Genomic DNA, 26,965 nt, shown 5'->3' with positions numbered 1-26,965 from the left:
TTTGTTATATGGCAAATTGAAATCCAAATAATGCTTAGAGGTGTTCCACCTTAATTTTGCATACACTATCTTTTCAAGATAATATGTAACACAGACTTGAGCTGTATGCATTTACTGGACCATACAAAAATGAACTCATGAATAATATCTTCTTTAATCTGTGTCTTTGTACAGAGCTTTATGTGTTTCCAGACAGATTAGTGGTTTGTGCAAGTCAGCTTGAACCTTGTCCCAGTACAATAGAAGCCGAGGCTTTAAAATCTTCCAACAAGGTGAGAGAATATTATGTGTTCAGTTTCTGTATAAGCATATCTGTATTCATTTAAAGGAAATGTAAACCCTAATAATGAACTTCTCTTATTTGCTTCTTTTTGGTCTGTTAAATATACCACTTAAAGTGTTTTGTTATATCTGTTCAATAAGTACAACATTTTTTAATACAGCTTACCTGTAAAATCCTTTCCTTGGGAATACATCACGGGACACAGAGGGCCATATTCTTAAAGAAAGTAGGCAGGCGGCGCGTAAGCCATTTACACTCCGCCGCCCCAACCTACAGGAGCAAGTGCTGTATTCCCCAAACACTTGCTCCGTAGTTTGGGGCGGCGGAGTGTAATTGGCCCGGCGTATCCCCGCGTATATCCAAGGGGGCGGCTTCTATTTAAATTAAGCGCGCCCCCGATTCTAACGAACTGCGCATGCGCCGGGCTTAAAATAGCCCAGTGCGTATGCTCCAGTTCTCGGCGTAAAACGTCAATGACGCCGACGTGTGCGTCATTGACGTAAAGTCGTATTCAAGAACGACTTAGTAAAACGACGTACCCGACGGGAAAACACGACGCGGACCCGACGCCATACTTAACATGGCCTACGTGGGACTGGCGTAAGGTTACCCCTCATATAGCAGGGGTAACCTTACGCCTACGCAAACGACGTAAGCGACGGTTACGCGACGCAAATTTGTTCGGGAATCGGCGTATCAGGCTCATTTGCATAAACAAATGAGACCTGAACGTAAACGCCACCTAGCGGCCGGCGGAGTAATTACATTTAAGATCCGACAGTGTAAGTGACTTACACATGTCGGATCTTCAGCGTATCTATGCGAAAATTATTCTAAGAATCACTCGCATAGATACACTGGCCAAAAAAGAGAGCTACGATGGAGTATCCTGAGATACTCCATCGTAACTTTACTCAGAATATGGCCCAGAGTCTTAATTACAGTGGGCCAGATTCAGAGAGAACTTACGCCAATGTATCTGTTGATACGCCGCGTAAGTTCTAGGATGCGCCGTTGTATCTATGCGCCATATTCTTGAAACCAGATACGCCTGAATTCTGGCTCCATCCGACCGACGTAAGTCTCCTACACCGTCGTATCTTGGGTGCATATTTACGCTGGCCGCTAGGGGCGCTTCCATTGATTTACGCGTTGAATATGTAAATTACCTAGATACGCCGATTCACGAACGTACTTGCGCCTGTCGCAGTAAGCTACGCCGTTTACGTAAGGCGTACGTCCGGCGTATAGTTATCCCTCATAAAGCAGGGGTAAGTCATGTTAGGGTATGGATGTCGGAACAGCCGTCGGATTTTACGTCGTTTGCGTAAGTTGTACGTGAATGGGGCTGGGCATAGGTTATGTTCACGTCGAAAGCATTGAGCGGACGTATCTTAGGGAGTATATGCGACGTGATTCTGAGCATGCGCGCGCATACGCCGTTCATTCGGGAATTAATTTACATGGGGTCACGGCTAATTTTAATACAACACGCCCACTACCTTCCTAATTTGAATTAGGCGGGCTTACGATGGCCCATTTACGCTACGCCGACGTAACTTAGGGAGCAAGTGCTTTGTGAATACTGCTCTTGCTTCTCAGAGTTACGTCGGTGTAGCGCATATGAGATGCGCTATGCCCGCACAAAAATACGCAGCTGTCTCTGAATCCGGGCCTATATGTATTATCCTCTTTGGAGTAGGATGTCTTCCTGGTTTTCACCACTGGAGGGAGTAAGTGCAAACCTGGTGTTTTCTTACATAGCCATCCAGGAACAAGCTCAGTGAAGTCGGACAATAAAAAAACGCCACTCACCTCCTTCCGCTGCAGGCTCTGCCATAAACACATACAGGGGTCCCCCGAATAATGCCAGTGGCGTGTGCGTGCCCGGGAGCGCGGTTTTATGCTGTCTAAATGGGCAGATGGAGAGGGGGAGGCCGTGGTTGCACATGCCCATGTGCGGACACGGCACACCTGTGTGCAGGCGTCAAGAGGCTTATGAAAGCCCAGCACGCCAGAAGCCTTCTGTAAGCGGCATGGACACAGAGCTGTGGGCTGTAAGCATCCCTGTGGATTGAACCAGGCAAACCTAAGACTCCTACTCGGCATCAGGTTGTGCAGTGAGCTAATATATGTGTATTGTAAGTCTATAACACAGCAGTGATTGCATTTTTTTGTGAATAGTACCTTTGCTTTACAGTAAGGACTATGTCCCTGAGAAGAGGGGCAAGGGCTGGTAAAGAGGCATCAGAAGATCCTCGCTTATGGCTAAGAAATGTGAGCTTCCCTGCAGTTTACCATCCCCCTCTATCAGCCTGATAGCAGCCTCACAGGGTGAGCCCCTGTCTGTTTTTTTATTTTTTTTTTGCAGCTTCTCCTATAGCAGCTCCTGTATACATCACTGAGGTTGCTTTAAAAGTTGCTTTGGATGGCCTAGAAGGAATGATTGCTACTATTATCGCAACCTCCTTAAATAATAGTGAAAAACGGGGTAGATCCCCTTCATCTGCTCTGGCTCTCTCATTAGATGAGCCTTCTGAGGGTGAAAAATCCCTCTCTGGAGATGAGGATCATGTGCAGTCTGAGGACTCAGAGGATGAGAGGATTCCTGCTACCTCTCAGTCGCTAAAGGCGCAGGTGCAATATTATGCAGAGATGGTGCGTGCCACATACAAATTGCCTCCTGTGGAAGCTTCTATGTCCTCTGTTTCCTCTTTGGGATCTTGGAAATCCCCACATGCTGCATGCTCCTTTCCAGTTCATCCCGTGCTGGATAAACTGATGAATGATGACTGGGTTCACCCAGATAAACTGTTTCTCCTCCTAAGCAGTTTTCCCTCCTTTATCCTATGGAGGAAGATTTCACTAAGAAATGGGGGGTACCTGCTATAGATGCAGCTATTTCTTGTGCAAACAAAAGTCTGACCTGTTCTATAGACAATGCTCAGGGCTTTAAAGATCCAACTGATAAAAAGCTGAAGTCCCTATTGAAAGCCTCCTCTTCCATGGCTGGGGCTGTAGTACAACCTGCAGTGGCAGCCATTGGTATATGTCAGTTCCTCAAATGAAGCAGATGATTAACCTCCTCCCTACAGAGGAAATTGAGGTTTATGATGACCTTCTTAGGCCTTGTGTTTTTCGGTTGATGCGATTATGGACTCTGTTCAGCAAGCATCCCGCTTGAATCTCTTGCAGGTACACGTGCGCAGGTCCCTTCGGTTAAAACATTGGGAGGCCGAGTTTTCTTGCAAAAGATACTTGGCAGCATTCCCCTTTGGGGGAGGATGCCTGTTTGGGGATGACCTGGATAAATGCATCCAAAAGTTTACCGGAGGCAAGTCTACTATGTTGCCGGTTAAAAAGAAGCGTAAACGTCCTTCAAAGGACTTGGGGTTCAAAGTCTATGCAGACCCCCAAAACTTCCCTATAGAGGGATGCCCCCGCTCGGCCGAGTGGGGGGAAGGCTGTTGCAATTTGCAAACCCCTGGCGGAACAAAGTTCAGGACAAGTAGGTCATCTCCACAGTGTCCTCAGGCTACAAGCTAGAATTCAGAGAACTTCTGCCACCCTGTTTTCTGAGATCAAGAGTTGTCAAAGATCCAGAAAAAAGAAGGCCTTTACTGTTGGCCTTGGAACACCTGTTGTCCCAAGGGGTAATCATGGAGTTAGCTCCAGAGGATCAGGGATCATGATTTTACTCAAACCTTTCACGGTTCCAAAACCAAACGTGGATGTCAGACCTATCCTGGATCTGAAAGGCCTGAATCTGAACATTTGCTCCTTTCGCATTGAGTCTGTCTGTTCAGTTGTTTCCACCCTTCAGGGAGGAGAATTCTTGGCATCAATAGACATCAGAAATGCATATCTGCATGTGCCAATATTTCCCGCTCACCAAAGGTTTCTAAGGTTTGCGATGGTTCAGTACCACTTTCAGTTTGTGGCCCTTCCTTTTGAGCTGGCTACAGCACCTTGAGTGTTCACAAAAATACTGACAAGGCTAAGGGCACGAGGCATAGCAGTAACAGCCTATCTGGATGATCTGTTGATCATAGATCAGTCCACTGTATGCTTGGGCCACTATGTGCACAGTACAGTGGAATATTTAGAGTAGCTAGGCTGGGTCCTCAATCTGGGGAAATCCTCCTTGCAGTCTCAAAGAAGGCTGGAGTACTTGGGCATGATTATAGACACATCCCGAAGCCAGGTATTACTTCCCTAGCCAAAGGCAAAAGCCATAGGAGATTTGGTCTGAGTGATAAAGGCAAAGATAAGGCCTTCCATCTCTATGCAGGAGGTTATTGGGGAAGATGGTAGTCTCATTTGAAGGCTGTTCCTTACACCCAGTTTCACTCAAGGCCATTACAGGGCAGAATTCTGTCAGCTTTTAACAAAGATGTTCAGGCCCAAAACCTTCCTATGATCTTATTTCTAAAGGTTCACCAGAGCCTCAATTGGTGGTTGCTCCCCCAAAATCTGTCAAAAGGAAATTCCTTCACTCCGGTTACCTGGAAAGTGGTGACCACAGATGCCAGCCTTCTAGGCTGGGGGGCAGTTCTAGAAGAAGCATCTGCCCAGGGGAAGTGATCCGGAGCCAAAAAGCTCCTTCCCATCAACATTCTGAAGATTTGGGCAATTCATTTGGCCCTCAGAGTTTGGTCTTACAGATTGCAGGGTTGGCCTGTTCGGATTCACTCCAACAATGCTACAGCCGTGGCCTATATCAATCATCAAGGAGGCACCAGAAGTCTGGATGCCCAAAGAGAGGTAAATCACATCCTAGCCTGGGCAGAAAGGTATATCCTCGCCTGTCTGCAGTCTTCATTCCAGGGGTAAAAGATTGGCAGACGGATTTTTTAACCGCCAGTACCTGAGTCCAGGAGCATGGTCTCTACACCACGACATATTTCAAATCATATGTCAGAAATGGGGTACCCCAAATGCGGACCTATTGGCTTCTCGGATCGTTATTCTCTGATTACGCGTTCCCTCCAGTTCTTCTTCTCCCACGATTCCTTCAGAAAGTCAAGATGGAAGGAAAGCCGCTGATTTTGATCACCACGGCTTGGCCCAGGAGACCCTGGTAGGTAGAAATCGTAAGGATGGCCGTAGGTAGACCTTGGGTTCTGCCACTACGCTCGGACCTACTATCGCAGGGTCCAATATTCCATCCTGCCTTACAAAGTCTAATTTTGACGACTTGGCTGTTGAGACCCACATTCTGAGGAAACATGGGCTCTCAGGTCCAGTCCTATCCACTTAATGATAGGAAGCCGGCCTCCAGGTTCATCTACTACAGAATCTGGAAGGTATATGTTTCCTTGTGTGAACCCAGAAGGGGGCATCCTAGGAAGTATGCCATTAATAGGATTCTTGCCCTTCCTCAGTTTGGGCTTAAATATGAGGTTGGCCTTGAGTGCTATCAAGGGCCAAATGTCGGCTTTGTTGGTATTTTTCAAAAACCCGCTTGCCTCTCATTCCCTAGTCTGGGCCTTTGTTCAGGGAGCACTGCACTTGAATCCGACGGCTAAGTCTCCCGTGTGTCCGTGGGATTTGAATTTGGTATTATCTGTTTTACAGAAGCTACCTTTTGAACCATTACACCATGCTTCTTAAATCTTTTTGACAAAGAAACAGTTTTTTTCTTGTAGCCATATCCTCGGCAAGGAGGGTATTAGTATTGGCGGCTCTTTCTGTAAAGAACCTTATATGATTATTCATGATGACAGGGGGGCTGATTTACCAAGCCTTTACTCCATGACTCATGGAGTAAAAGCAGGAGTAGCAGCCGTTTGGTCATTTACTAAAGAAATACGCTGCTAGTGCAGTGTATTTCCCTAGTTACTAATGTGCTCCGTGCGCTGTAAATTGCGGGGGTTTGGGCGGGAGTTTATTAGGGGGGGAGGTGGGGGGATGCAGGGGAAGTGAAGTGACATGTGTTTTGAAGTGTTTGGCGGGCCGAATTGAAAGGGAAAGTGTTTTTTGAAAACAGATCCCCGTACGCTTGCACAGTGCGCCTGAACCTCGGGAGGTTCATTTGCATACTGGGCATGCGCAGAGAGAAATTTTGGCGCTTCCCGTGCGCCTTGTCAGTACGCCGTGAAAATCTTGGTAAATACCAAGCGGCGTACCCGTGATTGCGCTGCGTGACGCGGCGCACGGGAATCTCCGAGCTGTTTTCAGCCCTGAAGGGGAACTCCGCGCCAAATTTCAAACTTGAAATCGGCGCGGGTCCCCCTCCAGGGCTACATTAGGCTTGGTCCGGAACGTGAGGGGTCCAAACCAAGCCCTCATCCCAAGCATGCAGTCTGGCCCGGACAGGAATGGGGGCGGGGACGAGCCCCCCCCCCCTCCTGGGCCGTACCAGACCGCATGCCCTCAACATGGGGGAGTGTGTGCTGTGGGGGAGGGGGGCACTGCCCCCCCACCCCACAGCACTCTTGCCCCCATGTCGATAGGGACAAGAGCCTCTTCCCGACAACCCTTGCCATTGGTTGTCGGGGTATGCGGGCGGGGCTAATCGGAATCTGCGAGCTCCCTTTAATAAGGGGGCCCCCAGATGCCGGCCCCCCACCCTATGTGAATGAGTATGGGGTACATCGTACCTCTACCCATTCACCTGGGGGAAAATGTAAAGTAAAAAAAACACACCACACAGAATAAAATATTTTATTAATCTGCTCCGGAGCCCCCCCTTTCTTCTTTAGCTCTCTTACAAGGGGGGGTTTCTTCTCTCCCGATCTTCCGCCGGGACCCTGGGCTTCGGTGATTTCTGCCGGGGGAGGGCGCCATCCCTCGGTCCTCTCCGGAGCCTTCCGCCGGATGCCCCAAGCTCTTTTTCATTAGGGAGGGGCATCCGGACTTCGGGGTCTTCTGCCGGGGGATGGCGCCTATCCCCCGGTCTTTCCGGTGCCTTCCGCCAGGGTTCCGGTCTTCCTGGTCTTCTGCCGGGGGTGCGCCAACTCCCCGGTCTTTTCTCTGCTCCCTCTTCTGCCTGGCTCCCCCGCGGAGCCAGGGCTTTCTTCCGTCTTCTTTCTTCTCTCTTCCTTCTTCTGCCTGTCTCCTCCGGGAGCCCAGGGCTTGTCTCCGCTGTCTTCTTCCTTCTCTTCCATTGGATGTTGACACGACGAGGTTCCGCGCTGACATGCCGTGTCAGCGGCGGGCATGGACTTATATAGGGTAATGCCACCATGTGACCTCAACCCATGTGACATCACATTCCCTGGGAATGATGGGAATGTGATGTCACATGGGTTGAGGTCACATGGTGGCATTGCCCTATATAAGTCCATGCCCACTGCTCAGACGGCATTCCAGCGCCGGACCTCGTCGTGTCAACATCGAATGGAAGAGAAGGGAGAAGACAGCGGAGACAAGCCCTGTGCTCCGCGGAGGAGACAGGCAGAAGCGGAAGGCATCGCAGAAGCCCGTGGGTGTCGCCCCCCGGCGGAAGACACCGTACAAGCCCGGGACCCTCCCCCAAAGGCAGGAGCCTCACTGGTGAAGGGGGTCCCGGTGAATTACGTCACTGAAGACGGGGGTGGGGTGCCAGTGCACCCCCCCCCGCAGAAACCGTCGTGGAAGCCCGGGACCCTCCCCCAAAGGCAGGAGCCTCACTGGTGAAGGGGGTCCCGGTGAATTACGTCGCTGAAGACGGGGGTGGGGTGCCAGTGCACCCCCCCCCCCGCAGAAACCGTCGTGGAAGCCCGGGACCCTCCCCCAAAGGCAGGAGCCTCACTGGTGAAGGGGGTCCCGGTGAATTACGTCGCTGAAGACGGGGGTGGGGTGCCAGTGCACCCCCCCCCGCAGAAACCGTCTTGGAAGCCCGGGACCCTCCCCCAAAGGCAGGAGCCTCACTGGTGAAGGGGGTCCCGGTGAATTACGTCGCTGAAGACGGGGGTGGGGTGCCAGTGCACCCCCCCCGCAGAAACCGTCGTGGAAGCCCGGGACCCTCCCCCAAAGGCAGGAGCCTCACTGGTGAAGGGGGTCCCGGTGAATTACGTCGCTGAAGACGGGGGTGGGGTGCCAGTGCACCCCCCCCCCCGCAGAAACCGTCGTGGAAGCCCGGGACCCTCCCCCAAAGCCAGGAGCCTCACTGGTGAAGGGGGTTCCGGCAGAAGATGGCGAAGCCCGGGGCCTAATGGGGTGGTGGTGGGGGGCCCCGGCAGAAGACCCCCGGCTGACTAATAAATTAATTTTTAAATGTGTGTGGTGTATTATTTTTTTCCATTTTTTTCCCCAGGTGAATGGGTAGGGGTACAATGTACCCCATACTCATTCACATAGGGTGGGGGGCCGGAATCTGGGGACCCCTTTATTAAAGGGGTCTCTCAGATTCTGATAAGCCCTCCGCCCGCATACCCCGACAACCAACGGCCAGGGTTGTCGGGAAGAGGCTCTTGTCCCTATCGACATGGGGACAAGAGTGCTTTGGGGTGGGGGGGCAGTGCCCCCCTCCCCCACAGCACACACTCCCCCATGTTGAGGGCATGTGGTCTGGTATGGCTCAGGAGGGAGGGGGGCGCTCGCTCGTCCCCACCCCCATTCCTGTCTGACCAGACTGCGTGCCTGGGATAAGGGCTTGGTTTGGATCTTGGGGGGGACCCCACGCTATTTTTTTTTGCGCGGGTTTAACCCCTTATGTTCCAGACCAAGCCTAAGAGCCTGGTATGCACCTGGAGGGAACCCACCTTATTTTTTTTTTGGGGGTCTGGAGTTCCCCTTCATGAACAGCGATCTGTCATTTACACATGTCAGTCCCACCCCCCCTACAGTTAGAACACACCCAGGGAACATATTTAACCCCTCCCTCGCACCTAGTGTTAACCCCTTCCCTGCCAGTGGCATTTTTAGAGTAAGCAATGCATTTTTACAGCACTGATCACTAGAAAAATGCCAATGGTTCCAAAAAAGTGTTCGATGTGTCCGCCATAATGTCGCAGTACCGATAAAAAACGCTGATCGCCGCAATAACTAGTTAAAACAAAAAAAAAAAATATTTTGTAGACGCTATAACTTTTGCCAAAACCAAACACTAAACGCTATTTGCGATTTTTTTGGAACCAAAAAGATGTAGAATACGTATCGGCCTAAACTGAGGGTTTTTTTATTTTTTAGAATATATATTTTTGGGGATATTTATTATAGCAAAAAGTAAAAATAATTTTTACATATGTGGGCGGGACTTCCGCAAGTCCCGCCCACATATATAAACATCGTTCAAACCACACATGTGAGATATTGGCGCGTGCGTTAGAGCGAGAGCAATACTTTTACCACTAGACCTTCTTTGTAACTATAAACTGGTAACCTGGAAAAAAAAGAAAAAGGTCGCCTATGGGGATATTCACGGAATTCATTTTGGCCCCATTGCAGGAGTGTTTCCAATAGTAAAGCGTGACATGTAAGGTATCTATTTACTCAGTGTAACATCATCTTTCACATTATCCCCAAAAATTGGGCTCACTTTTGTGTTTTGTTAATTTTTAACCACTTGAGCCCGGACCATATTTCTGGTCAATGACCGGGCAAGTTTTTGTGATTCGGCACGGCGTCGCTTTAACTGACAATTGCGCAGTCGTGCGACGTGGCTCCCAAACAAAATTGGCAACCTTTTTTTTCCCACAAATAGATTATTAAATGTGCGTGTTTACTTCTGTCTTTAACACCTCCCCTTCAGGATGGAAAGCATCAGATCAGGGGAAACAAAAAAAAAAAGCTCTCATTCCATTGCAGCTTGGTTCCTACATGTGTGATGAACTGAGCATGCTCAAACACTTAGAAAAAAAATATCCTTTCTTTTTAAAAGGTGAAAAACACTCCTTGGATGCTCATAGAGCGTGGTTTGGGTTAATTGCAGGTGTGCCCAATTACAAGCTCACCCAAACTAGAGACTGCAATTTGTTCATGTGATTTCAATTGCTTCATTACTAGCACTGTTATAAAAAGCTTGGATCGATCAGTCCTCAGCTGCCCTCAGAAGGGGCAGGCTGGCAGAAATGCTGTTGCTAAACACAAATGTGGTTTGTTGCATGGGTTTTGTTTTATTTTGCCAATGGTTTTGGTTTATTTTTAAATGATGTTCACTTTGATGTATTTGTCTATGGGGCCTTATTTTATAAAAAATGTGTGATTTGGTTATTTAGAATTTTGAAATGTATTTTTGTTTCTGTTTGTTTGTTTGTCTTTTTTTGCTTTCCTTGTTTTGTTGACCAATAAAAATTACTTTAAAATTGTTAAGTTTGTCTTTTGTTACTTTTTCATGCTACATATGTTGACAGCTGCAGCTGAAATCGGTTTGGGCCTAACAAATTATGTGTGATTTTTGTCTAAGCTTCTTTCCTGGTGTGTAATCATGAAATGTTTGCCATGTTTATTCTCCCTGACTTTAAAGACAAAAACTGGTAAGTATTTTATTTTTTCTGCAGTGGTCCTCAGCCCTCAAGTACCCCCGACAGGACATGTTTTGTGGATTTCTCTTATCAAGAATTTTGCTATTGGTGGACAGGCTTGACGGGCTGATTTACAGCACTGTGCTTAAATCTAGCGCAAGGCAATCCTATTCAAATTGTGGGTGTTTGAGGGAAGCCAAGTGAGTGTTAGAACCCCTGCTTTGTGTTTTTTATTTTTGTGTTGAGCTTTGTGTCCCTTTTCTTAAAATTGGCTTCACTTCCTGTCACACAGCTGAACAGGAAGTGAGGTTAAAACCCTACCAGTGTCATTTCTTGGGGACACAGGTCAATCTAACTAGTGTCCCCATTAAGCAAATTGCACTCCAGCACTGCTGTGTACACCCCAAATCATGGGTCTTCAAAAGTGGATTTGCCTTTAGTAAATGGACCCCAAAGTCCAAGATCCCTAATAATTTGGGGTGTACACAGCAAAATGCTAGAGTGCAATTTACATAATGGGAAACTATTTAGATTGATCTCTGTGTCCCCAAGAAAAGATATTAGTAAGGTTTTACCCTCACTTCCTGTTTGGCTATGTGACAGGAAGTGAATGAATTAGAAAGGGTGAAGACACCTCACAAATGTTGTCACTATCAGGGGTGCAGACATCCCCAAAAAAATGAGCAGATAATACTTATTTGCAAATTAATAATTTTTTAGTTAACATTGGGTGGGGTGCTCTAACACACACATTCCTACATATTAGCAACGCTGTATCCTGGCCTATTGGCATGGTTATATTTTCTTAGGGCTCTCAATAAAACTCTATGAAATTTGTGCTTAAACTAGAACCAGGGGCGGACTGACAACTCATGGGGCCCCTGGGCAATAGAAGATTATGGGGCCCCTCTGGCTTACAGATGACCACCACGCCAGGAGGTAGTGCAGAGGCGGGCAGCTAAAATCTTGGGATATTCACATTAAAAGCATGTCATTTTCGGACATATCAGTGACAGATCTAAAAAAAACACAGATTTTTACATACTGTCCCTGGTTTTACTGAGCCTGGCAACCCGGATGGGGCCCCCTAGTGGCATGGGGCCCTCGGGCAGTGCCTGAGCGACTCAATGGTCAGTCCGCCCCTGACAAGAACTATAATCAACAAGTTTTATTTTCTTTAATTTTGGATAGAGTGAGGGAGGGTTATAGGCCCTGACAGTTTATTTTGTATTATCTGTGTCCAATTGGGGAGATTTGCCTTCACTTCCTGCCCCATAGCCAAACAGGAAGTGAGAGAAAAACTATGCAAATTAACCACTTCCCGCCCAGCCTATGGCCGATTTACGTCCGGGAAGTGGTTACACAATCCTGACAGGACGTCCTGCAGGATTTCATGCCGCGCGCGCCTGTGGGGGCACGCAGCGCGGCGATCGGTGATGCGGGGTGTCAGTCTGACACCCTGCATCTCCGATCTCGGTAAAGAGTCTCTCACGGAGACGGAGACTCTTTACCACGTGATCAGCCGTGTCCAATCACGGCTGATCACGATGTAAACAGGAAGAGCCATCGATGGCTCTTCCTCACTCGCGTCTGACAGACGCGAGTATAGGAGAGCCGATCGGCGGCTCTCCTGACAGGGGGCGTTCGCGCTGATTGTTTATCAGCGCAGCCCCCCCTCGGATCACCACACTGGACCACCAGGGATGCCCACCCTGGACCACCAGGGTGTGCAAAAAAAAAAAATATAGAAAAAAAAAAAAAAAAGCATTAAAAAAAAAGAAAAAAGATGCCAATCAGTGCCCACAAATGGGCACTGACTGGCAACCTGGGAAAATCAGTGGCACCCCACAGTGTCCATCAGTGCCACCCCACAGTGTCCATCAGTGCCACCCCACAGTGCCCATCCATGCACAGTGCCCACCTATCAGTGCCCACCTGTGCCACCCATAAGTATCCATCAGTGCCACCCATAAGTGCCGCCCATAAGTATCCATCAGTGCCACCCATAAGTGCCGCCCATGAGTGCCCATCTGTGCCGCCCATGAGTGCCCATCAGTGCCGCCTATGAGTGCCCATCAGTGCCGCATAGCAGTGCCGCCAATCAATGCCACCTCATCTGTGCCCGTCAGTACTATCTCATCGGTGCCCATCAGTGCCCGTAATTGAAAGAGAAAAACTTATTTACAAAAAAATTAACCTAAAAAAATAAAAACGTTTTTTTGTTTCAAAATTTGCAGTCTTTTTTTAGTTGTTGCGCAAAAAAAAAATCGCAGAGGTGATCAAATAACAACAAAAGAAAGCTCTATTTGTGGGGGAAAAAGGACGCCAATTTTGTTTGGGTACAGTGTTGTATGACCGCGCAATTGCCATTCAAAGTGCGACAGTGTTGAAAGCTGAAAATTGGCTTGGGCGGGAAGGTGCGTAAGTGCCTGGTATGGAAGTGGTTAAGGGAATCCAGTGCCCCCCCCAGAACTAGTGTGTGGGTCCCCTGAAAATTCCTGGGCGGGTCATACAAAAACAGGGTGTGGCTTTGACAGGAAGGGGTGGGTCATTTTTCTATTAGGAGGTGCAGATATGTAGTCAGGCCTAGGGCAGAACAAAACCTAAATATACCACTGCATATTAGGGCTTATTTAGACCGGATCCGATTTACAGCGTGTTTTTATATTGTGGGAGGAAACCCACGCAGGCACAGGGAGAACATGCAAACTCTATGCAGATGCTGTCACGGGCGGGATTCGAACCAACGACTCTTTTGCTGCTAGGTCAAAGTGCTATACACTACACCACTGTGCTGAACGAACATGATTGCAGCTGAAAGCATGAGAACTTTTTTTTTTTTTTTCAATACCATGCTTTCCAGCCTTATTGACCCCGCCTCTCTCCATAAAGAGGACCTGTCACACACTAGTCCTATTACAAGGGATGTTTACATTCCTTGTAATAGGAAGAAAAGTGATCCAAAATCAAAAAAAGTGTCAAAAAAGTGCAAGAATAAAAATATGAGGTAAAAAAAACAAACAAATAAATAAAATAACGCCCCTGTCCCTAGAAGCTCGCACTCAGAAGCAAATATGCATGTAAGTCCCGCCCACATATGTAAACACCATTCAAACCACACATGTAAGGTATTGACGCGTGCGTTAGAGCGAGAGCAATAATTCTAGCCCTAGACCTCCTCTGTAACTCTGAACTGGTCACCTGTAAAAAAAAAAACAAGCCTCGCCTATGGATATTTTTATGTCCCGAAGTTTGGCGCCATTCCATGAGTGTGTACAATATTAAAGCGTGACAAGTTAGGTATCTATTTACTCGGTGTAACATCATCTTTAACATTATCCATAAAAATTGGGCTAACTTTACTGTTTTTTTTTTTTTTAATTCATGAACCGTGTTTTTTTTTTGGGCCAAAAAAAAGGCGTTTGAAAAATTATTGCGCAAATACCGTTGGAAATCAAATAAAAAATGACCGCTAACTTTATTCCCTAGGGTGTCTGCTAAAAAATTATATATAATGTTTGGGGGTCCTGATTAATTTCCCAGGAACAAAATATAATTTTTACATGAAGGAGAGAAGTGCCAGAATAGGCGCGGTATGGAAGTGGTTAAAGTGAAATAATAAAAGTGAAATATTCCTTTAAATTTCATACAGGGGGGGAGGGGGGGTACACGCATGTTTCCCGTGCTTAGAACTGTCCCTGTACAAGATGTCATTTCTGAAGTGAAACAAAAAAAAGGAAGTTTAAAGTACTCATGGCTATAAAGAATACAGTCATTGCTCATTAAAAAAAAAAAAAAAAAAAAGGGGGTCCCTCCAAATTAAATTACCAGGCCCTTCAGGTCTGGAATGGATATTAAGGGGAACCCCGCCGTAAAAACCCCCCCAAAAAATGGCGTGGGGTCCCCCCAAATATCCATACCAGACCCTTCAGGTCTGGTGTGTATTTTAAGGGGAACTCCACCCCAAATTGAAAAAAAAAATGGCGTGGAGTCCCCCTAAAAATCCACACCAGACCCTTATCCGAGCACGTTGACCTGGCCGGCCGCAGAAAAGAGGGGGGGGCAGAGTGCGGCCCCCCCCTCTCCTGAACCGCACCAGGCCACATGCCCTCAACATGGGGAGGATGTCCCCATGTTGATGGGGACAAGGGCCTCATCCCCACAACCCTTGCCCGGTGGTTGTGGGGGTCTGCGGGCGGGGGGCTTATCAGAATCTGGAAGACCCCTTTAACAAAGGGGACCCCCAGATCCTGCCCCCCCCCTATGTGAAATGGTAATGGGGTACATTGTACCTCTACCATTTCACCCCAAAAAAAATGTCAAAGTGTTAAAAATGACAGTAGCCGGTTTTTGACAAATCTTTTAATAAAATCTTCTTTTCTTCTTTCCTTCGGGTTTCTTCCGCTGCTTCTTTCTTAGGTCTTCTCGTCCACATCTTGCCCGACGTCTTCTTCTATCTTCTCCGTCCGTCCTTCAGCCTTCTGGTCCCGCATCTTGCCCGACGTCTTCTTCTCCGTCCGTCCGCCAGCCTCCTCGTCCGCATCTTGTGTCTTCTCCGGTCTTCTTCTCGGTCCGCCAGCCTTCTCGTCCCCATCTTTTTCTTCCCCGGACTCAGCGTTTGAATTTGATTTGGCCGCCGTGTTCCCGCTCCTGGGACCCGCCCCCCTCTGACGCCACAAGTAAACTCATATGAAAGTCCGCGTGTGGCATATGTGCGTCAGAGGGGGGCGGGGTCACATGAGTGTGACACGGCGGGAACTTCAATTGGAAGCTGCGGCATCTTCTTCTCCGGGCGGCGTGATTGAAATTGAATTCCCCCGCTGTGTGACGCTCTGTGACCCCGCCCCCCTTTGACGCACATGACCTTCTAAGGAGTTTACTTGTGGCGTCAGAGGGGGGCGGGTCCCAGGAGCGGGAACACGGCGGCCAAATCAAATTCAAACGCTGAGTCCGGGGAAGAAAAAGATGGGGACGAGAAGGCTGGCGGACCGAGAAGAAGACCGGAGAAGACACAAGATGCGGACGAGGAGGCTGGCGGACGGACGGAGAAGAAGACAGGAGAAGACGTCGGGCAAGATGCGGGACCAGAAGGCTGAAGGACGGACGGAGAAGATAGAAGAAGACGTCGGGCAAGATGTGGACGAGAAGACCCAAGAAAGAAGCAGCGGAAGAAACCCGAAGGAAAGAAGAAAAGAAGATTTTATTAAAAGATTTGTCAAAAACCGGCTACTGTAATTTTTAACACTTTGACATTTTTTTTGGGGTGAAATGGTAGAGGTACAATGTACCCCATTACCATTTCACATAGGGGGGGGGGGCAGGATCTGGGGGTCCCCTTTGTTAAAGGGGTCTTCCAGATTCTGATAAGCCCCCCGCCCGCAGACCCCCACAACCACCGGGCAAGGGTTGTGGGGATGAGGCCCTTGTCCCCATCAACATGGGGACATCCTCCCCATGTTGAGGGCATGTGGCCTGGTGCGGTTCAGGAGAGGGGGGGGCCGCACTCTGTCCCCCCCTCTTTTCTGCGGCCGGCCAGGTCAACGTGCTCGGATAAGGGTCTGGTGTGGATTTTTAGGGGGACTCCACGCCATTTTTTTTTCAATTTGGGGTGGAGTTCCCCTTAAAATCCACACCAGACCTGAAGGGCCTGGAATGGATATTTTCCGGGAACCGCACGTCTTTTTTTTTTTGGATTTTACGGCGGGGTTCCCCTTAATATCCATTCCAGACCTGAAGGGCCTGGTAATTTAATTTGGGGGAACCCCTACACATTTTTTTGTTTGTTTTATGAATGAATCCCCTTAGAATTGTCAGAGCCGACAATTCATTATAGCCGCGTGTGAATTTTTAAATGACTTTTTTCCTTCTGAATGTCATTTTGTGCAGGGGCAGTCCTAAGTGCGGGAAAAATGCGCTATTTCACATGCTGACATTACACTCCCCCTAGGTACGAAATTTAAAGGAATATTTCACTTTTATTGTTTCACTTTAAGAATTATTAATTTCACTTCTCCCGAAAAAACGGCAGTTTTAAAAAATAAACAAAACATTGATACATGTTCCCTGGGGCAGGACTGAGGTCCCCAAACACTTTTTAGGACAAAACTAGCAGATTAGCCTTTAAAATGAACACTTTTGATTTCTCCCATAGACTTCTATAGGGAGTTCGGCGCGGCTTTACATATTACTTTCAATGCGCCGGCTGCTACGCTGGTTCATGCGCCCAATTAAGCCTCCACCCGGAGTACTAATTAACGCATGAACCAGCGCAGCGCACAGAGCATAGTAAATCAGGCCCAGGGTGTTGCTGCGTTCTCACCCGACTTGTTACCTAAGTTTCAGGATTTAATCTGAATCGAGATATAGTCCTACCGTTTTTTTTCCAGATCCGCAGTCTGCGGAGGAAGAAGATCTACGCTCTATGGATGTTGTAAGAGCGGTGAAAATGTATCTGCAAGCTACGGCTCAGGTACGTAAGACTGATTGTCTGTTATTCTGCCAGGGCCCAGGGAAGGGCAAGGCAGCGTCGAAATCTACTATTGCAAATTGGATTTGACAAGTCATTATTCAGGCCTATGGTTAGAAAAGAAGATTCCTCCTTTTCAGGTGAAGGCGCACTCGGCTAAAGCAGTTGGTGCTTCATGGGCAGTGCGTTACCAGGCCTTCATGACTCAGATCTGTAAGGCTGCTACTTGGTCTTCGGTCCATACATTTACTAAGTTCTACCAGGTAGATGTGAAAGGGTATGAGGATGCCGCCCTCAGGCGTAGTGTGCTGCAGGCAGCAGTATAGATCCTCTGGCCTGATGGCGGTCTTATTTCTGATCTGTGTCTCCCTCCCCTCAATTTTACCATTGCTATGGGACATCCCATTAAGTAATTAAGGCTCTGTGTCCCGTGATGTATGATCAACAAAATAGGATTTTTTAATACAGCTTACCTGTAAAATCCTTTTCTTGGGAATACATCACGGGAAACAAAGCTCCCACCCCTCTTCGGAGTTAAACGTGGAACACTTATTGCTTTGCTACAAAACTGAGGCACTCTCCATTTGGGAGGGGTTATATAGGGGAGGAACTCAATTCTAATTGGATTAACCCATGTCCAATCACCTGTGGTGACTACATAACCCATTAAGTAATTAAAGCGGGGGTTCCGCGGGTATTTTTTATTTATTTTTTAGATAGTTATGGCGCTCTTACCTGTATTAATCTGCTGCTGATGTCTCCTAATCTGCTAGCCGCCACGATTTTCTTTGTCCCGCAAAAGATATTTTATATTATTCATAGATGGACGTTTCCATCTTGATTGTGGGCACTCTGAAGCTTACCAGGATTTCCTTCCGGGATACGGTGAATGCTGACGTCCCAGCATTCACCGCTCTATCCCGCGCATGTGCAGTGTTGACGGCGAGCGTCGCCGTCAACACTACACAGTTGCCATCACAACGGCCGGCGTACTGAGGTCACGCCCCGTCGTGACGACATCCACCTGCGAGTCTCATCACTCACTCCCAGGAGACATCACGCTCGGCCGGGGAAAAGAAAATGCACGCCCACTCCCGCGGGGAAAGGATCCCTGACACAACACTGAAGGTGGCATTAGCAAGGTAAAGAATCGGATTAAAAAACAAAAACAACGGATTATGCATACATGATGGCTAGTGGTTTGATTTAGACAAAGTTGAAATTTAGGGTAAACCTCCGCTTTAAGGCTCTAATCGCAATAAGCGTTTATTGATTGGTTTGCACAAAAGTTATAGCATTTACAAAATAGGGGGTATTTTTATGGCATTTTTATTATTATTTTTTTTTACTAGTAATGGCGGCGATCATTTTTTTTCGGTACTGCGACATTATGGCGGACACTTTTGACACATTTTTGGGACCATTGGCATTTTTATAGCGATCAGTGCAATAAAAATGCATTGGATTACTATAAAAATGCCACTGGCAGTGCAGAGATTAACACTAGGGGGCGGGGAACAGGTTAAGTATGTTCCCTGGGTGTGTTCTAACTGTAGGGGGGTGGCCTCACTAGGGGAAATGACTGATCTTCTGTTCATACATTGTATGAACAGAAGATCAGCATTTCTCTCCCTGACAGGACCGGGAGCTGTGTGTTTACGCGCCCCTAGTGGCCTGCACGAGAGCCGACATATAGCTACGGGCTCTCGCGCAGGGGAGCCGACCTGCCCCTGTAAAATGACGGCGGCTGGTCGGCAAGTAGTTAAATATATTTGGGTTTAACGGCATTTTAAGAGAGGTAAATTCCATCTTAGAGAGATGTCCTCTCAACAGGTGTCCCTATTGGAAGATTTTTCTTCTATTCCTTTTGTATTGACAACTCAAAATGCAGTTTTTTTTTATTCCTAGCGACAGTGCTCGTCAGGACAAACAGAGAAAATCTACCCACTGGGACAGCAATAAAAATCTGACAGCCATTCAAATCCCTCCCACCGTATTCAAAACAAAAAAGTAAAAGTTTTGATTTTCGATACCCTTGAAGAAGACAGTTGATTTATTGCCTGACGTGCAACCATCTATAAAATGTCTTCCATGATGGCCTCTGTTCTAACTTTTTTCCTCCTATGTAAAAAGTCAGTTAAAGAAATATTTTCTTAAATCGACCATCTGAATTTTATATTGTTTATGTCATCACCTTTATTTATAGTTAGCACAGTGTGTTTTCCATGAATAAAACTGGCCTCCATCCATGGATTTATTTCCTCCTGGAACACTCACGCTTGCTTTTCTTGAAGATATGTAACCATATCAGCCCTTATGGGATCCTATGATCATTGAAAAACATAGCGGTGGCCTCCTGCCACAGAGAACTTCAAGACAAGCCGTGCGGAATTACAGCAGGAATCCTTGGCCGTGGGTGGATGTGCACCTTGGGGAGGCCTATCGTTTTTCTCTGCTCTGCTTCTGCGCTGCAGCCAGCCCAGGCCTGAAACCACACTCATCCTCTCAGTCCTACAGGGAATTTGAAGTACGCCTGGAAAAGAGGGAGGATGAATAGAGAGTGTGACCACCCAACAGCCGACTGTGGGCTTGACAGCAGAGACGCTCACAGCGGCCCCAGTGGTCTCATCCATCTTCTAATAAGAAGATGAACAAGAAGTGCAGGGAAAGTCTATTGAGAGACACACAGCAGATACATATGATCTTGTTTAATAACACATAATAAATAGCAATGATGTACAGACCAATATGCCATTTGGAAATCATCTGTCATGGCACACTATGATCAGGTTAAAGAAAGATGATTTTTGATTGGTTGTGATGGAAACAGCTGTGCACCATCACTTGTGTGTTATTAAATAAGACCAGCAGTGTATACGAGTCTACTAGTACAGAGGGCATATGGCCAGCACTGTACGTACTTAGATCTCTACATTTTACTATAATGCACATACAGTATGTGAAATTTAAAGTATAGCCTAGGGCAAAAAAAAAAATATTTTTGGATGGAGTGGAGAGGGATTACAACACCTGTCAGATTTTTGGGATGGGGCGCACACCGCGTCCATTCCTTTCTAGTCCCGGTTAGGGTTGTGCATGCAAGGATGACTCCATAGGGCCCTGCAAGGTAAGGAAGCCACCTGGAAACTAGAAGCTGGGCTAGGCACTAAGGGGACCAGCTGAATCAGGGGGAAAGGACAAGCTGAATGCATGAATAAGCAGCATACACAGTGCATCTATATATCGGCAGTGGAAAATGCTTGAAAATAAGGCTTACCTGGGGAACTAAAGCAGTATTAAACCCAAAACCAAAAACTGTTTAGATTGAAGCTTGCCAATCATTAGATGTGGTGGCTGCATTAGTTTACTTTTCTTTGGCTTTTTCACCTGGTGATCTGGCCAGTATCACACCTCCTGTATTAGTGAGACACAACCCTGGGTGAATGAGCACAGGAGGCACAGCAGACAGCAGCACTGTCAGTATGGGGGGGAGGGGATGTACTAGCAGATTTAAATACACCAAATTCAAGCCAAACTCCAGCTCACAATTTATAATCAGTTACAGCAAACATTTTTTTCCTTTTGACATTTAAAGTTTTACATGATAAAATAAAAACTGATCATTTTAATCACCCCTGCCAGTGTTAGGTGATTTGTTTCATCCAACTGATACATTCTGCTGGGGAGTTTGTGCTTCTGAAAAACATCAGACTTGCTGACAGGATCAGCAGATGAAAATAGAAGAAATAAAGCCTAAAAAATAAAATGTATGCAGACATAACATCTAAGGATTGGTAAGCTGTAATAAAATAAATATTTGCTTTTGGGTTTAATACGGTTTTAACAAAGTTTCTGCTAGAAGTGGCATTAACAGATCAAATAGATCTGTGTCAGATCTATTTGTGCCACCTTCACCAGTTACTATTTCTGTTTCAATATTTTTATTGAAGTTGGTTTGCCCACACAGGACAGGCATGTAAAGAAACAGCGTATGAATGTGTAATGAATAACAAAACAAATAACTGTTACAAGGGCCATAGAGGGTCAAGTTAGGAATTAGGCAGATATCACAGGCTATAACACTCTGTTCCCTGGAGGACAGCAATCTGTATTGATAGCCTTCATATCAGGAATGAAGGGAGAAAAGGAGGAAACAGGGAAAGGGAAGAAAAGAGAGAGAATGAAGAGGAGAGCGGCCCCAGGAGAGGGCAAGTACCACGAATGCGGGACCTATGCAAGCAAGGTTTAAAGTTGACCATAGCTAGTCAGGGGCAGGAAAGAATTGTATCCACGTTTCCCCAACATTTTGCATGTGAATCCTTCAATATACTGGACATCTGCTCATTTGCCATCAGAGTGGTGATTCTGGTTTTCACCCCCTGGAAGATAGCAGCTGGGGTTCTCCAGGCATGGGCATTGACCTGCTTGGCAGAAATAAAAAGCTATGAGGCCACCAGTTTCTATTTCAAATTGAAAATAGAAACCACTGCAGGTCTTCCCCTAGTTAACAGAACAAATGCAGCAGTTTTCTATATAGAAAACTTCTGCAGATTCCTACTTAGGTCTGGTCTGGTGTAACAGGTGTGAGATCTCTTTTGCTGCTTGTGCAGTGATTACACTACACAAGCAGAGCCTGTAGAGTTAACAACCGCAGGTGGGGAGAGGGGGAGAAAGTCTCTCTGGGCCCTATCTGTCACAGCCACAGAACAGAGAACTGATCACTCCTAATTAATAAAGGGGCTTTTTAATTAGAAACAGCATCCTAATTAGAAATGAACCTCTCTTATTTGCTCCTTTTTGGTCTGTTTAATATATTAATAAACTATTTTTTTTTTTAAATATTTGATAAGTGCAACAAAAAAAAAACTTGATCTTTTCAGAAATTCAGAACTATCCTGGGTACTCTTCACATGCCATGAGAGGGTTTTAAAACATGGATGTTACTTAACCACTTAACCCCATATTGCTGGTCAAAGACCAGAGTACTTTTTGCAATTCGGCACTGCGTCGCTTTAACTGACAATTGCGCGGTCGTGCGACGTGGCTCCCAAACAAAATTGGCGTCCTTTTTCTCCCACAAATAGAGCTTTCTTTTGGTGGTATTTGATCACCTCTGTGGTTTTTAGTTTTTGCGCTATAAACAAAAAAATAGAGCGACAATTTTGAAAAAAAATAATATTTTTTTACTTTTTGCTGTAATAAATATCCCCCAAAAATATATAAAAAAACGTTTTTTTTCCTCAGTTTAGACCGATACGTATTCTTCTACATATTTTTCGTTAAAAAAAATCGCAATAAGCATTTATTGATTGGTTTGCGCAAAAGTTATAGCGTTTACAAAATTGGGGGTATTTTTATGGCATTTTTATTAATATTTTTTTTTTTACTAGTAATAGCGGCGATCAGCGATTTTTTCCGGTACTGCGACATTATGGCGGACACTTTGGACTTTTTTTACACATTTTTGGGACCATTGGCATTTTTATAGCGATAAGTGCTATAAAAATGCATTGGATTACTATAAAAATGCCACTGGCAGTGAAGGGGTTAACACTAGGGGGCGGGGAAGGGGTGTCCCTGGGTGTGTTCTCACTGTGGGGGGGGTGGCCTCACTAGGGGAAATCACTGATCTTCTGTTCATACATTGTATGAACAGAGGATTAGCATTTCCCCCCCTGACAGGACCGGGAGCTGTGTGTTTACACACACAGCTCCCGGTCCCCGCTCTGTAACGAGCGATTGCGTGTGCCCGGCGGCGATCGCGCCCGCTGGGCACGGGAGTCAGGGGCGAGCGGGGGGCGCGCGCGCGCCCCTGGTAGCCTGCGAGAGAGCCGACGTAGAATGATGGGCTCTCGCGCAGGAGAGCCAACCTGCCGCCCTAGAATGACGTCGGCAAGCAGTTAAAAAAGCCTACATAAGCCAGCAGAATTGACTAAAAAAACAATGTTACTCTTGTTTTCCACAGGCACATTCTTGGCCAACAAAAAGGTCTTAATACTACGATCAGAAATGGGACAATTATTTTTAAAAGTCATCTATTCCATTCAGTAAGAGGACAATTTTTAAAAGCCTAATAAACTTCTACCACACTTTAGAAGAGCATTGTTATCAGTGAGACCTCCTTTCCTCTTAATCTCTTTTCCCCGAGGCATGTCATGGCCGTAACCCTTCCAAAGAGCACATGTGTGTCAGTCAGAAGTTTGCAATAACCCCGAGTAGTCAGTCCAGTTGATATCTAATAGGAGCTGACAGTCCACGGGCTGGAAAAGGTTGGTAATGTGCAGTGCCCACCCAGTCTTTACGTAAGTGTAAATACGCCAGGAAATGTGCTTTCAATTTATGAAAAGGGGCGGAGGAGACGACTTTTGTTAGCTGCAAAGTATTTGTTTCCTTAGTGTTGATGCAAGGCATCAGCAGCAATAGTTTCCCAGCTATGGCAGAATAAAAATGAACATACACATCTGCAATACGTATCCAGCAAGGATCCCTGAAACACAAGATAAACAAGAGTATGGCGGGACGCTAATATGACTGGATGCAGCTCGCAGTCTTTTCTTTTTCTTTCCTTCTTTTTATTTATGTCTGTTTCTGAATTCTCTGTCAGGCTTTGGAAGCCTTAGGGAGTTTACATCACTGCACATAGCTGAGACTCTGGTTCCCACAGAGCTGTTCAAAGACTGACTCACGGTCTGTGTTAATTGTTCTCAAAATTCAGCACTTTAAGGGTGTGGCCACAGAGGAAAGTCTACTGTATTTATAGGGCATGTTCAGAAATGTTTCACACATAAATCATGTTTTGTCCCACTTACAAAACACAACACAACTTAAAGCAGACGTGCCACCTTCTACCAGCTCCCTCCTCCTGTACTGGATGTTAGTCCTTGTCAGTCTCTGGAGACAAGCCAGTCGTGCTGTGATGTGTTAAGGATACATTGCGTCTCTCTGTTGTTAGGGTTGAATTGATGTGCTCCCATAGGTATACACAGCCAAGCTGAACTCCTAGTCATAACCTTTTATTTGGCATATAGTGCTTGTAATTCGTACACAGTCCTGCATAGGGACATAATGATATACCAGTTGTGTTTTACTTTGGATGCCTTGTACATGCAAAACAGAGAACTCACCCTTTCCCCATGTGTTATATTACTGAGATTTAGAGTTCCACATGTACTGTGGTTTGTTGGGCAAGGTATGTCTTTTTTCTGATGATACAAAGGTGTGCAATAGGGTTTATATCCCTGGAGGTGTCTGTAGCATGGAACATGATTTGGCATTGCTGGAACATTAGTCAAAGCAGTGGAAACTGACTTTTGAAGTTTGTTTTTTGTTATTAATCCTAATGCATTCTCTACATTTAGGTAAAAAAGCTTCCACGATTAGCTCCCTTTTGGCCCCCATAAATTCTTACCTGATCCTGAACTCAATCCAGTGTTGTGCCCAAGAGCAGCACTATTGCTCTCTCTCTTCTCACTGGACATGGAGGCAGCAGCAGTAGCCATTGGCTCCTGCTGCTGTCAATCAATTCCAGTGAGGAGTTGGCAGAGGTGGGGCCAAACTGTGCTATGTGTGTTTATAGATGCACAGAGGTCGGCTGAGGGAGTGGTCCGAAACATCTTCCCCCATAGCAAGTGAGTTGCTATGGGAACGGACACTGAAAAGAAGTAGAAGATGGAGGGGGGCCAGAGAAGAGGAGGTTTAGGGCCGCTCTATGCAATACCACCGCACAGAGCAGTTAAGTATAACATGTTGTATTGTTATTTTAATTTAAAAAAAATCTTTAAAGTGATTGTAAACCTTTGCTTTTTGGAAAAAATAAAAATAACAAACATGTTATACTTACCTGCTCTGTGCAGTGGTTTTGCACAGAGCAGCCTCGATCCTCCTCTTCTGGAGTACCCCGCCGGCGCTCCTGGCTCCTCTTTATCATTGGGTGCCCCTAACGAAACCGCTTTCCATGGGGGCACCTGTTCGCCACCCGCGTCACAGATTTTGATTGGCAGGTGACAATGGCTTCTGCTGCTATCAGTTTGTCCAATGAGGAGAGTGACAGCGGCAGGATCAGGCACAGGTTAGAAAAAGTGGGGTCTGGGTGGGAGTGGCAGCACAGAAGGTTTTTCACCTTAATGCACAGAATGCCTTAATGCTGTGGTCATCAACCCTGTCCTCAGGGCCTACTAACAGGCCAGGTTTGCAAGATAACTTTAATACATCACAGGTGATATTTGCTGCTCAGTGATTGCAGTATTCTAGTCTGCTTCTCCCCAAGGTAATACATAAAATCTGGCCTGTTAGTGGGCCCTGAGGACAGGGTTGACGACCACTCCCTTAAGGCTTTATAACCACTTTTAAGTCCTGTAAGTTGCAAAGTGGAGCCTCCATGGATTGGATTTTTTTTCCAAGTACATCCCACAGATGCATGATGGGATTGAGATCTGGAGAATTTGTAGGCCAAATCAACACCTCAAACTCGTTTGGAATGAAGGGAACGGGGGATTAGGTAAATTGGGACTTTATAGGAGGCATAGGAATTATAGGTCCAATGTCTATATCCCTGTTTAGCAGTTATACTGAAAGGTAGGGTTGGGACTTTATATGAGACATACACCTAAAAAAAAAGTGATAACGGGCAATGGGTGTCTGACCAATTAATTGTATATTGTAACTGTACCCACTGAATCTCAATATCCAGCACACAGGACAATATATGCATACGGACAACATTTATTACATATATGAACATAATTCATTGTAGCATAAAGACATTGTAGTAAATGGTAGTTATAAAACGTCAGGCACGTTGATACATATATCACATAATGGACATATACAAAATTATGATTGTTACAGCATAATACAAATAAAAAATTGTAAGAATAATACAATTATCCAATATAGTTAACATGATTGTAGCATCGGAATGGCTCGATGCGTTTCATGGAAATCTACACTCATTAGGAGGAGATGCTGATATATATCTGAAATTGATAAAGTTTTATAAAATGTAACTATTGGTAAAGGGTCTTAGATGACAGGAGAGTATAGGGGGAAGAAGAGAGGAAAAAGTATAAACCCGTATGGGACAAAAATTTACAGATCACCTGTGGGTTTGATTGATAGCGATGAGGGCTATTATGTGATATATGGATCAACGTGCCTGATGTTTTATAAAGCTACTACAATGCTATTTTGCTACAATGCATTTTAAAGAAAAAATAAATAAAATAAAATTTGATTTAAAAAAATTATAAATCAGAGTGTTTGCATAAAGCTGCATAAAAGAGTCCAACATAAAAGGCACTTTATTTTACCATTCATGAAAATAAACAAGAATTTCCAGGGGATGCCTGAAATCTGACTTATATCTTAGTGCAGATTTCTGGTAAAATTGGTGAGCCAATCATGCAAGCAGGAAATAATGTTTCTGGGGAGTGGTCAGTACACATTCTGTGTACAGAACAACTCCAGGTCGCCATATTGCAATGCATTTTAAGAAAATTACAGAGCTGCAGATTGAAAAGGAAAAGTAACACAGGACCATTTTTAATGGTCTAGAAAAAACAACGTTTTTTTCAACCCGATTTATTGTTAAGCCGGCCTTGCCTACACACAATCGTGAAAAAAAAAACTCTAGCAAAGCGCAGTGACGTACAACGGCACTATAAAGGGGAAGTACCATTCGGATGGCGCCACCCTTTGGGCTGCTTTTGCTGATTTTGTTTTAGTAAAAGTTTGGTGAGAGACGATTCGCGCTTTTCAGTCTGTTACAGCGTGATGAATGTGCTATCTCCATTACGAATGTTAGTTTTACCAGAACGAGTGCTCCCGTCT

At 46.0% G+C, this 26,965-nt stretch overlaps 1 protein-coding gene across 1 annotated transcript in view; it reads left to right on the top strand.

Moving 5' to 3' along the window:
- LOC120937808 (SLX4 interacting protein) overlaps positions 1-26,965 on the top strand; it is a 264,585-nt gene that overhangs the window by 215,333 nt on the left and 22,287 nt on the right. Inside the window, exon 7 of the mRNA XM_040351308.1 lies at positions 175-272. Within this exon, the coding sequence (XP_040207242.1) occupies positions 175-272 (98 nt within the window). The remainder of the gene's footprint in view (positions 1-174; positions 273-26,965) is intronic.

This window comes from Rana temporaria, chromosome 4 (assembly GCF_905171775.1).
Source record: "Rana temporaria chromosome 4, aRanTem1.1, whole genome shotgun sequence".
NCBI classification, from domain to species: domain Eukaryota; kingdom Metazoa; phylum Chordata; class Amphibia; order Anura; family Ranidae; genus Rana; species Rana temporaria.
The sequence above is the reverse complement of the archived record's forward strand: the minus strand, read 5'-3'. Positions and strand labels throughout refer to the sequence as shown.